The 13,122-nt window shown below is 41.0% G+C and overlaps 1 protein-coding gene and 1 pseudogene across 1 annotated transcript; one reads left to right on the top strand and one right to left on the bottom strand.

Moving 5' to 3' along the window:
* Positions 1-2,671: 2,671 nt before the first annotated feature.
* LOC119620336 (large ribosomal subunit protein uL24-like) lies at positions 2,672-3,109 on the bottom strand (annotated as a pseudogene).
* Positions 3,110-10,194: 7,085 nt separating this feature from the next.
* LOC103231525 (olfactory receptor 6E1-like) lies at positions 10,195-12,149 on the top strand. Its single transcript, XM_007990930.3, has 2 exons — positions 10,195-10,315; positions 11,203-12,149. The coding sequence occupies exons 1-2, from the start codon at positions 10,195-10,197 to the stop codon at positions 12,147-12,149; spliced, it is 1,068 nt and encodes a 355-aa protein (XP_007989121.3).
* The last annotated feature ends 973 nt before the right edge of the window (positions 12,150-13,122 follow it).

The following is a 13,122-nucleotide window of genomic DNA, read 5'->3' as shown; positions in this document are numbered from 1 at the left end:
TTTTTCCACCCTCTCCGCCACTTCCTGCCTCCCCTATCTTGTAGTCCCCAGTGTCTATTTTTTCCATCTTTGTGTCCATGTGTGTCCAGTGTTTAGCTCCTACTTATAAGTGAGATCATGCAATATTTGTGGGTTTTTTGTTTTTTTTTTTTGAGACGGAATCTCGCTCTGTTGCCCAGGCTGGAGTGCAGTGGCACCATCTCGGCTCACTGCAAGCTCCGCCTCCTGGGTTCACTCCATTCTCCTGCCTCAGCCTCCCCAGCTCCTACAGGCACACACCACCACGCCCGGCTAATTTTTTGTATTTTTAGTAGAGACGGGGTTTCACTGTGTTAGCCAGGATGGTCTCGATCTCCTGACCTCGTGATCCACCCGCCTTGGCCTCCCAAAGTGCTGGGATTACAGGCACAAGCCACCACACCCATCCTGGTTTTCTGTTTCTGCTTTAATTCACTTAGGATAATGCCCTCCAGCTGCATCCATGTCGCTGCAGAAAAACATGATTTCATTCTTTTTAATGGTTGCATAGCATTCTTTGGTGTATAGGTACCATATTTTCTTTAACCAATCCACTGTCAGTGGGCACCTAGGTTGACTCCATGTCCTTGCTATTGTGAGTAGTGCTGCAATGAACATGCAAATGCATATCTTTTTGGTAAAACAATTTATTTTCTCTTGGATATATACCCAGTAATGGGATTGCTGGGTTGAATGTCAGTTCTGTTGTAAGTTCTTTGAGAAATCTTCAAAAAACTTTCCACAGTGACTGAACTAATTTACATTCTTACCAATGCTGTATAAGTGTTCTATTTTCTCTGCAGCCTCACCAGCATCTGTTGTTTTTTGGCTTTTTAATATAGCCTTTCTGACTGGTATGAGATAGTATCTCTTTGTGGTTTTGATCTGAATTTCTCTGATAATTAGTGATGTTGAGCATTTTTTTCATGTTTGTTGGCTGCTTGTAAGTCTTCTTTTGAGAAGTGTCTGTTCATGTCTTTTGCCCAGTTTTTAATTGGGTTATTTGTTTTTTGCTTGTTGAATTGAGTTTCTTACAGATTCTGGATATTAGATCTTTGTCGGCTGCATAGTTTGTGAATATTTTGTCCCATTCTGTAGGCTGTCTGTTTAGTCTGTTGATAGTTTCTTTTGCTGTGCAGAAGCTCTTTAGTTTAATTAGGTCCCACTTGTCAATTTTTGTTTTTGTTGCAATTGCTTTTGAGGACTTAGTAATAAATTCATTCCTAAGGCTGATGTCCAGAATGATGTTTCCTAGGTTTTCTTCTAGAATTGTTATAGTTTAAGCTTTTATATTTAAGTATTTAATCCATCTTGAGTTAATTTTTGTACATGGTAAAAGGTAGGAGTCCAGTTTCATTCTTCTGCATATAGCTAGCCAGCTATCCCAGCACCCTTTATTGAATAGGGAGTCTTTTCCCCATTGCTTATTTTTGTCAACTTTGTTGAAGATCAAATGGATGTAGGGGTGTGGCTTTATTTATGATTTTCTATTCTGCTCCATTGGTCTATGTGTCTGTTTTTGTACTGTACCATGTTTTGCTTACTGTAGCCTTACAGTATATTTTGAAGTCAGGTAATGTGGTACTGATAGCTTTGTTCCTTTTGCTTAGGATTGCTTTGGCTATTTGGGCCCTTTTTTGCTTCCATATGAATTTTAGAATAGCTTTTTCTAGTTCTGTGAGAAAGGACATTGATCAGAATAGCATTGAACCTATAGATTGCTTTGAGTACTGTGGTCATTTTAATGATATTTATTCTTCTAGTCCATGAGTGTGGAATGTTTTGCCGTTTGTTTGTGTCATCTATGATTTCTTTGAGCAGTGTTTTGTAGTTCTCCTTGGGACTTTTCACCTCCTTGGTTAGATGTATTCCTGGGTATTTTATTTTTTGTGTGGCTATTGTAAATGGGATTGTGCTCTGATTTGGTTCTCAGCTTGAACATTATTGGTATATAGAAATGCAAACGATTTTTATACATTGATTTTGTGTCCTGAAACATTACTGAAGTCATTTATCAGTTCCATTAGCCTTTTGGCAGAGTCTGTAGGGTTTTCTAGGTAGAGAATAATATCATCTGAGGAAAGATAGTTTGACTTCTTTTCCTGTTTGGATGTCTGTTTCTTTCTCTTGCCTAATTGTTCTGTCTAGGATTTCCCAGATTTTTTTTTTTCCCCTCCTCCAAGATGGAGTCATGCTCTGTCACCCAGGCTGGAGTGCAGTGGCATGATCTCAGCTCACTGCAACCTCTGCCTCTCAGGTTCAAGAAATTCTTCTGCCTCAGCCTCCCAAGTAGCTGGGATTACAGATGCCCACCACCACACCCGGCTAATTTTTGTATTTTTAGTAGAGACAGGGTTTCACCGTGTTAGCCAGGTTAGTTTCAAAATCCTGACCTTGAGATCCACCTGCCTCAGCTTCCCAAAGTGCTGGGATTACAGATGTGACCCACCACAGCCGCCCCCAGATTTTTTAAATATATAAAAAGATACATATTAAGGAATCATGCTTTCTACCCTGACTCTATCCACCCCAAACTACCACCTGCAACAAGTATTACTTTTATTGGTTTCTCGTACATTCTTCAATTACTTTCAACATATTGCCTTCTTTTTTTCATTTCAAGTTTTAATGAAAGCTTGTATATAAGATTACCTCATTCCTGCATCTTCTCTATTGTTTCTTCCTTGTATTTGCCCTTTTCCTTTCCTACTTGGGGAGATTTTCCTTTCCATTCAAGGACCATTTTGCGGTCTTTGTCCAGTTTTAGCCTAGTGATAACCACTTTGCTGGGGTGAATTCTTACATGGATGGTTGTGCCATTAGCCTTTTCCTGCTGCACCCATTCAATGTAGATGACATATTTCTTACTGTAAACCTGGACTACTTTGCCAGTTTACTGACCTTTATAGTGTCCTCGTACAACCTGAACTTCATCATCCTTTCAGATGGGCATGGATCAAACATTGTACTTCTGTCTCAGCTCTGTGGAAAGAGAGGAAGACATTATCTTCCTGCAAACGTGGGAAGGTTCATTGAAATGCCTTTTGTGGTTCTTACTTTGGTCAGAAGTCACAAAGGGATTGAATTTCATTTTGGCTCTTCCGACTTCAGTGATGTTCGCAAAAGAGAAGAGCACTTTCAACATATTGGCTTTAATGCATACAGGTGGATACCTTTAGTAAATAGTTGGATAGATGTTTCTGGGGCTCAGGAGATGTGTTCATTATATACATTGAATCACCAACGCAGGAGTAATAGTTGAAGATGTAAGCACAGATGAGATCACCAAGAGAGAATGGGAAACCTAAGGACAAAACTCTGTAGGACACCAGGGATGAATCACGAATACAAGGTAAAAGGGTGAAGACAATAAATTTAAAAGTCTCTTTCCAAGAAGTAAACTATATGCTCCATAGAGAAGCCTATGTTCAGTCACTACTGTTTTTGTGGTGCCTAGCCCAGTGCCTGAAACCTAGTAAGTACAAAATAACCATTTAATAAAGTCCAGCTCTCAAAGAAGAGAGAGAAAGTAAACTTCAGAAGATTCAGGATAAGAAGAGAAACGACTTTTTCATGTTTACGTGCATGTGAAAAGCAGCAAGAAGAAGAAAGTATTTGAAGGTTCAGCATCTAAGACCACTAAAGAATGATGACAGGAAGTGAATGAACTCAGTCCTTGTGATGCCCCTTCCTTATAGCTTCTCTTTGCTTCCCTGGAAATGGAAAGGGTGGTCTATCATTAATAATGAAGTTGCCTAATGTCACAGGACTCATTACTCCAAATATATTTGTTTTTGTTTTTGTTTTTTTGAGACTTGAGACTTTTTGAGTCTTGCTCTGTTGCCCAGGCTGGAGTGCAGTGGCATGGTCTCAGCTCACTGGAGCTTTCATTTCCCAGGTTCAAGTGATTCTTCTGCCTCAGTCTCCCCGGTAACTGGGATTACAGGCACCTGCCACCACGCCTGGCTAAGTTTTGTACTTTTAGTAGAGACAGGCTTTCGCTAAGTTGGTCAGACTGCTCTCAAACTTCTGAACTCAGGTGATCCGCCTGCCTCAGCCTCCCAAAGTGCTGGGATTACAGGTGTGAGCCATTGCACCTGGCCTATTTGATTTGAATTGGGTAGAAGAGTCCATATGAGGTCATTCCTTGAAAGCCTGACAGTCTCAGGCACACCCTGTGAATTTGCTCCACTTGCTTGTACCAAAATGTTTTCACTGCTCATATAGATATTGCTAGGCTTTTCTGCTAAATTTGAAGACCTATATTGGTAAAATATAAAATATAGGTTTAAAAACCTGTGTATTGCTTTATATAAATGCATTTCCTAATACCACTAACGTCATCAATTGACTGCTGAATATTAATGATGGCTATAAGTTGGAATACAGCTATAGCTATAATTCTGTTCTAGTGTTGTCTACACCAACAAGGCAATGGAGAGAATGTAGGCTCACCTAAGAGACACAAATGCATCCTAGCAGTGCTTAGTCAAGTCAATGCATACACCTTATAGCCCAGCTATCCTACTCACATGTACATATCCCAGGAAACTGCCATACATCCATAAGGTACTTGTGTAAAGACGCTTGTTGTAGGACATTGTTGGCAATCCAGATGACCATCACTGGGAGAATGGATCAATAAAATGTGGTAATGCACACTATGGAATAATATGCTGCAATTAGAAACATCAAACTAAAAGTATGCATATCAATAAGTCTTCATAGTACACTGCAGAGTAAAAAGAGTAAGAAAAAGAACAAGAACTATATAATAACTTTTACATACAACAAAAATATACTTTATATGTTTTACATAGACACATACAAATTCAATTACAGTGACCTCTTATAGGGCAAAAGAATGAGAGCTTGGAATGTGGGTGGAAGGCAATGAATAAATACATACATACAAACATACATGTAAGAGACAAATGGCATGCCATGCCATGCATTGAGGGTGTGTTGATTGTGTGCTGGAGTCAGCTTCTACCAGTTTTTGAGAGCTGATTGTGCACATTTCTTGCCAGGTCTGCATTTAGTAACATCACATTGGTAGCTAAAAATCAGCCAGAGTGGGGCACGGTGGCTCACGCCTGTGATCCCAGCATTTTGGGAGGCCGAGGCAGGCAGGTCACCTGAGGTCAGTAGTTCAAGACCAGCCTGGCCAACATGGCAAAACCCCATCTCTACTAAAAATGCAAAAATTAGCTGGGGGTGGTGGCAGGCACCTGTAATCCCAGCTACTTGGGAAACTGAGGCAGCAGAATCATTTGAACCCGGGAGGCAGATGTTGCAGTGAGCTAAGATCGTACCATTGCACTCCAGCCTGGGGAACAAGAGTGAAACTCAGTCTCAGGAAAACAATAAGTAAATAAAATTAGCCAGAATGAAAGTATTTACACCATAGAAATCTCAAATGCTACAAATCAAGGCACCTTTTGTTTTCCTGAGGGCCTGTTGTTAAACATTTGCCAGCAAATCACTGCCCCAAAGTCACATTCTTTCTTCCTTACCAGTGATTCTCAGTGTCAAAAAGGAGGTGGTGCAGTGATATAGATGACTTGAAAACTTTTGACAGGTGTGGGTAATGCAACAAGCCCCAGCTGAAAACCATTGTTCTATACTAAGCTGCCGTTCGAATACTGCAGTTTGTGTCAATATGGCAAGATATCAAACGCCTTAAAAACTAGTTTCCTCTGGACTAGTAATTCCAGTTCTAAGAATTTGTTTTAAGGAAATATCTCAAATATGGAAAATGTTCTATATACAAAGATATTTATCCAAGTCCTACTTTAATAATGACAAATTGGAAACGACCTAAGTGTGAAAAGGGAATGGTTATGTAAACTAATGATAAATCCAGCATTTAAAATTATATTTATGTGAAATCTTTAATTACATGAAAAACACCTCTATTGCTGGTTTAAATGAAAAAAAAGCAGAATAAAAATATATAGGTAAATACAGTGTGATACTAATCAATCACCCAGAGATCTTGTTAAAATACAGCTTCTGATTCAGGAGGACTAAAGTGATGCCCGGGATTCTGCTTTTTTAACAGAAATAATGCCAGTGCTGCTGGTCTACATACCACTTTTTGAGTAGTAAAGGCATGTAAAATACAATCACGCTCATGTAAAAAAATGCATCAGAAAAATAATCTGATGGAAAATTAAAGTGTTAAAGGTATTGAGTTGGGGTCATGAATGAGGGATTTAAAAATGTATATATTTTACTAGAGTTTCCAAACTTTCTATCTTATAGGATTACTTGCTTCTATAGTGTGGTAAAATGGCATTAAAAATAATCTGCTTAGGAGGGCCGGGTATGGTGGCTCACACCTGTAATCCCAGCACTTTGGGAGGCCAAGGTGGGCAGGTTTCTTGAGGTCAGGAGTTCAAGACCAGCCTGACTAACATGGTGAAACTCCGTCTCTACTAAAAATACAAAAATTAGCCAAGTGTGGTGGCACACGCCTGTACTCGGGAGGCTGGGGCAGGAGAATTGCTTGAACCCAGGAGGCAGAGGTTGCAGTGAGCAGAGATTGTGCCACTGCACTCCTGCCTGGGTGACAGAGCGAGACTCTGTCTCAAAAAATAATAATAATAATCTGCTTAGCCAGGTGTGGTGGTTCATGCCTGTAATCCCAACTGCTTGGGAGACTGAGCCAGGAGGATCACTGGAGCCTAGGAGTTCAAAGCTTCAATGAGCTATGATTGCACCACTGCACTCCAGCATAGGTGACAGAGTGAGACCCTATCTCTAAAACAAAGAAATGTGTAAGTATAATTTCTTAAATAAGAAATATGTATTTATGCTTATGCATGTGTAGGTGCAGGGAATGTATGGGAAATCTCTATAACTTCCATTCAATTTCTCTGTGACCCTAAAACTCATCTAAAACATAAATCTATTTTTTTAAATCTGCTTTATTTTTTCATACACAGCATTAAAAATTGAATAACCAAGAAGTCTTGGTTATTGTCGATGAGCCCAATTGTGCAGCCTGCTTGAGAATCAAGCCTACGTATGTTTCATTCTTTTTTCCCACTTTCTTAACGATGCCTTGAACGTGGACTTCTGATCCTTTTTACCAAATGCTTTTATATTTTTAACCAAAGGAAAAAGACATTTAATTGCAGCTTTTTCACTTTCTTGCATTTTATCCCTCTCTCTCGTTCTGCATCTTCAACCATGTCCCAGCCCTGGGAGGGAAGGGGTCCTGCAGGACAGGACTGGCCAGAGTTCTGCATTACTTGTGATGGTTCCTTATATCCCTAGAACAATAAGACTGCCTAGTGTTACACAGGACTCCCCTATTTTGGATGCATAATTTGATTTTTTTTTTAATTTTTGTAGAGACAGAGTCTCGCTATGTTGCCAGTGTGGTCTCAAACTCCTGGCCTCCAGTGCTTCCCCCGCCTCAGCCTCCCAAAGTGCTGGCTTACAGGCATGAGCCACCATGCCCAGCCTGGATTTATTACTTTAACTAAAAGTAGTTGTTATTCTCGATCTGAACAAACAACAGAAAGTTTTGTTTGCAAAGTTGTAGTAAATAACAGCCAAGAGACTTGGAAAGAGGCTGAGTGGGGCTCATTAGACTAACTCTCTGGGGATCCCAAGTCCCGTTAAACTAGGGAGATGAATAGATCCCTTAAGAAAACAAAACTGCAACCCAAATCTTCCAGCCCTGATATCACCTTCACAAAAAGATGTTTATTTCAGAAGGAGCTTACTGAAAAATGAAGATTTTGAAACACTCTAGACTCTTCAGACCCTTTGCATTGAATGATGGCTCCAAAGAAGCTATTCTACTCTGAGTGACCAGGGAATGCATCTGCCCACTCAGGAAGTTTTGTAAGAGAACAGGTGTTCTTAGAAAATGCCATCAAATTCATGAGAGATACAGATCTCACACCAACAGTATAGGACCAGCATTTAGAGCCAACAGACAACATTGCAACCTCAGGAAATAACGGTGAGAACCAGTTATCTCCTGCAGTCTTGTGAGCAGTGTGTTTGGAATGGCCTGATTGGGACTCCCCCGGAGGACTGGTAGACACCTGACCCTGGACCTGCCAGGTAATCTCCACCTTGGCACTTCAGGGGCTGGCAGAGCAGCAGTTGCTTCCTCAAACCCTCCTCTTACTGGCACTTGTTTTTATATTTTGTCAGAAGGTCTGGCACATCAAGGGCAGGCACTGGGTGTCATTTGTAACTTGAGCCCCACCACCCAAGTCAATGCTGGAACACAGCAGTGGGTAAGCCAATGTTTATTCAGTCAGAGCCATTATATTACTGACTTGCACTGACGGACTTTGCCTGGCCTGATCTGCCCAATGTTGTGCCACTCTGTGCTCTATGTAACTGTCCCCTTGGAAGACACAAAGCTCTGGACAACATGGAGTCTGGGTGAAACTCCAAATGCTTTTGTTTTGAAGGAGAAGATCTCATCCTCCTTCTAAGTGTAGTAGAAGAGCATGAAGGCCAGGCACAGTGGCTCACGCCTGTAATACCAGCACTTTGGGAGGCTGAGAACGGTGGGTCACCTGAGGCCAGGAGTTTGAGACTAGCTTGGCCAACCTAGTGAAACCCTGTCTCTACTAAAAATACAAAAATTAGCCGTGTATGGTAGCACACATCTGTAGTCCCAGCTACTCGGGAGACTGAGGCAGGAGTATCGCTTGAACCCAGGAGGCAGATGTTGCAGTAGGCCGAGATTATGCCACTGCACTCCAGCCTGGGCCAAAAAAAAAAAAAAAGAGCCTGAGTTCCTACCGTGGCAGGTCACATCTCCAGGGCATGCATACTTTTCCATGGGGCACTACACAACTGACCCTAAAAACAATGAATGGTCTAAAGTAGATGATGCAGCCACATCCAGGCTCTCAGGCTGCCGAGCAAGTCTCCCCTTCACTCATCAAGCATGTAGGATAAAGGAGGAAATGCCTGGGATTCAGGAAGTGGCCTAATTTACTTTGTATCTGGAAAACCAAGAACTAGTGACCTCTGCTTTAAAACGGGAAGAAAAAAAGAGTTCATCAGCGTCCCCGGCTAGATGCTATTCCTTGGCTGGTCACAATGCCTTTATCTGTGCTAAGCTCATGACTCAGCATGAACTTGGAGCTTTTTCTTCTAGTCCCATTCACATCTGGCTCTTTATCACCTTAATCTCTGTTCCTATGTTTCTCCCAAAGTGCACCACCCAGGACTTGCCTAAATAATACTCTAATACTCATCCTATTAGTTCCTGATGATGTTTCCGGGCATCATGTTCATGTTGGATTCTGCTTTTGTCATGGGCCACCTGGGCTCATCTTTGAACAAAAAGATGAGGCTACAGAAACCTCTTTTTCCAATTGTTTATGGATCTAGACAATGTGAAGCCTAGAATTAGCCCACGAGAAATAGCCCTAGTTATATCCTCAAAGGCTAGTCAACAATTTTGTGTTCTTTAATAACTGTCAGCAAGTGTTAGAGATAAGGGTCGTTTATGGAATGACTTAGAGTAATGTAGCCTGTGCTCAAAAGAAGGCAAAACCTTTTAAAGGTTTTTGTTTTTTGGGTTTTCTGCTGCTGGAAGCTCTCTAGTAAACCCAACCAGACCTCTGTCTCACTCAAACTCCAGACCGTCTTACAGATGTAGACTCTCCCTCCAGAGAATGATTGTGGGGCAATGCTTCCACCTTGTTGTGAGGAAAAACAAACTCTCTCCAGATGGACCAATTTCAGACGGTTGGCATGCTGCCGGCAAGGTTGCTGACCCTTAGGAAATGCTACATAAATGACATGTCCTCAACCATTTGTGTGTCAAACACCCACCCAATCCACCTATCAAGACATTTGAGGTGTAGCTCACTCATTCAATAAACGTCTGTTAAAGCTGATTACTTCAAGAAACTTGTTTTAATTACTGTAGAAAATACAAAGGTTAATAAAGAAATTATTGACTCAGTGAGCAAGAAGTCAAAAATAGCTATAACAATACAATAAAAACAAGGTGATACATAATAAAATTATGAGAGGTATAGAGGAAAGACATTTATTTGGAAGAGAAGGCTTTATAGAAAAGAAAGCATTTATTGAGGAAAGACTTAAAGGATAAATAGGACTTGAAAGGCTGATGATTCCAAACTGAAAGAGTGCCATGAGCAAACACACAGTTGTATGAAAATGGATAAAAAATCAAAATATTGCAAAGAATCTATTATATCCAAAGCTCAGAGTTTGTGGAAGGATATAATGAAAGAAGAACCTTGGGAACAGGTCATTCAGAATGTTGAATATCGGCCAGGTATGGTGGCTCACGCCTGTAATCCCAGCACTTTGGGAGGCCGAGGCGGGTGGATCACCTGAGGTTGGGAGTTCAAGACCAGCCTGATCAACATGGAGAAACCCCGTCTCTACTGAAAATACAAAAATTAGCCAGGCATGGTGGCGCATACCTGTAATCCCAGCTACTCGAGAGGCTGAGGCAGGAAAATTCCTTGAACCCAGGAGGCAGAGGTTGCGGTGAGCTGAGATTGCGCCATTGCACTCCAGCCTGGGCAAAAAGAGCGAAACCCCGTCTCAAAAAAAAAAAAAAAAAAAAAAATGTTGAATATCAAACTCCCATTAAGGAGTGTTGATTTATGCAGATGCTACTTGGATTTTTCCTTATTTGATTTGTGAGAGTTGTGCTTTTCTCTCACAGATTTCCTCTACTCTTTTTTATTAATCCAAAAACTAGTGAAAGTTATCAAAGATCCTGGCAATGTTTAAACAGCAACACCCTCGAATATGAACTCTTTATGGATGAAGACCCAATATTGGTGTAAACACAAGAACAAAAGTTATTGAAAGCAGGTAATATTAGTATAGGCAAAGGGATTCATTGAGAAATCAGGATAAAAGTTTTGGTCACAAAAAGTAAGAAAGGATACATTTTGGTTCTGAACCTTAATTGGGCCACCTTGCACATCACCACTCTCTCGTCTAACACACAGATGCACCAGAAAGCATACATGAAACAGGTAACCCCAGAGGCTCTGCAGATAAGCCTGAGTAGTCAGTAGTGGGAAGATACATCCTTCACAGAAATAAAGTACATTTTCAGCCCCCTCTCCTTTCAGTTCCAGGTTGTCCTCAGGTCCCCAACATAACGATTCCTGTTGCTGAACACCTTTGATCGGCCCTCCCCAGCAGAGGTCAGAGGAGCCATCGGGAACCGCACCACCGTCACCGAGTTTGTCCTGCTGGGGCTCTCAGAGGCCTGTGAGCTGCAGATGCTCATCTTCCTGGGGCTCCTCCTGACCTACCTCCTCACACTGCTGGGGAACCTGCTTATCATGGTCATCACCCTCATGAACAGGCGCCTCCACACCCCCATGTACTACTTCCTCCACAACTTTGCTGTCCTGGAGATCTGGTTCACTTCAGTCATCTTCCCCAAGGTGCTAACCAACATCCTCACAGGATACAAGACCGTCTCCCTCCCAGGCTGCTTCCTGCAAAGTTTCCTCTATTTTTTCTTGGGTACCACAGAGTTCTTCCTCCTGGCGGTGACATCCTTTGACAGGTACGTGGCCATATGTAACCCTTTGCGTTATGCCACCATCATGAGCCAAAGGGTCTGTGTCCAGCTAGTCCTCTGTTCGTGGATGACAGGATTCCTTCTCATCATTGTTCCAAGTTTCCTCGTCCTTCAGCAGCCATTCTGTGGCCCCAACATCATTAACCATTTCTTCTGTGACAACTTTCCCCTCCTGGAACTCATTTGTGCAGACACAACTCTGATAGAGCTCCTGGGTTTTGTTATAGCCAACATCAGCTTACTGGGCACTCTGTCCGTGACGGCCACTTACTATGGCCACATCCTCCACACCATTCTGCACATCCCCTTAAACAAAGAGAAGCAGAAAGCCTTCTCCACCTGCTCTTCCCACATCATTGTCATGTTTCTCTTCTATGGCAGCTGCATCGTCATGTATATCCGGTCAGGCAAAAGTGACCAGAAGGAAGACAGGAACAAGGTGGTGGCATTGCTTAACACCGTGGTGGCCCCGATGCTCAATCCCTTCATCTACACCCTGAAGAAGAAACAGGTGAAGCAGGTGTTTAGGGAGCAGGTGAGAAAGCTCCTCTTATAAAGCTGTGTAACAAAAAAAACTGAAGCTCAGTATCCCCAGACAAGCTAAGAGAATATAGGCCCCTTGAAACAACTGAGCCTTTCCCATTCAGAAAAAGCCCCAATGATATGTTTGTACATGATATGTTTCTATGGGATCAGTCACTATGCCATTCAGCATAAACTCTTTGGACTCTCTGGCACTATTAATTAGTGGATTTGATTATTTCTGTTCATTCCATCTGTATCTGCCTGGCTTCCAACAAAATAGAAGTTCTTTGAAACCAGAAACTAGCTCTGTAACCTACTAAAAGTCTTAAGTGTCAATCCATTGTCATAGACCATACAGATTCTTAAAAATTACTTGTGTGATGATTGATTGCTTTGTGTCTGTTTCTCCAACATCCTCAGGGGAAAGAACAGTTATCTATTAGTACTGTCCTCATTTAACACTGATAATCCTGTTACAGAAATAAATTAGCAAGACATCAAAATGCTAAAGCTAATATCTTTGCATATAAGCTATTTATGCTCTTTTAGTATTTAAATTCCTAGAAATTCCTCATTTTTATTGATAAAGGTTCTTTCACATACTAGTTATATTACCTCTCTTAGCCCCAGTTTTCTCATCTATGAAATGAGGATGACAATGGCCATTTCAAATAATTATAATAAAAGTCTAATGAGATATTCTATGTAAAATTCCTTAAATAGTGTCTGGTCCTCAATAAATGTTCCTTCTTTTCCTCTAATTATAATCCTACTGTCCCGTTCCCTTTTGTATTTTATTTTATACCAGTTAACAACAAAAGTATTTTTGAAGATTTTATATTCAAAATGGTATTTTAAATTTTAAAGTTAAATAGAGTGTTTAACTTATTGCAATTTATTACCAAGATATTCACTATTGCTGAAAACAAAGATAAGTCATATCCATAAATGAACAAATAGTAAATAAGTAACCAAATCAATTAACATTAATTCTTCCAAAGTAA

The sequence above is a fragment of the Chlorocebus sabaeus genome, chromosome 29 (assembly GCF_047675955.1).
Source record: "Chlorocebus sabaeus isolate Y175 chromosome 29, mChlSab1.0.hap1, whole genome shotgun sequence".
Lineage (NCBI taxonomy): Eukaryota > Metazoa > Chordata > Mammalia > Primates > Cercopithecidae > Chlorocebus > Chlorocebus sabaeus.
The sequence above is the reverse complement of the archived record's forward strand: the minus strand, read 5'-3'. Positions and strand labels throughout refer to the sequence as shown.

Coding starts and splice junctions, on each gene's coding strand:
- LOC103231525 (XM_007990930.3), top strand. CDS start 10,195: ATGGATAAAAAATCAAAATATTGCAAAGAATCTATTATATCCAAAGCT. Junction 10,316..11,202: donor GAATGTTGAATATCGGCCAG/GTATGGTGGCTC, acceptor GGCCCTCCCCAG/CAGAGGTCAGAGGAGCCATC.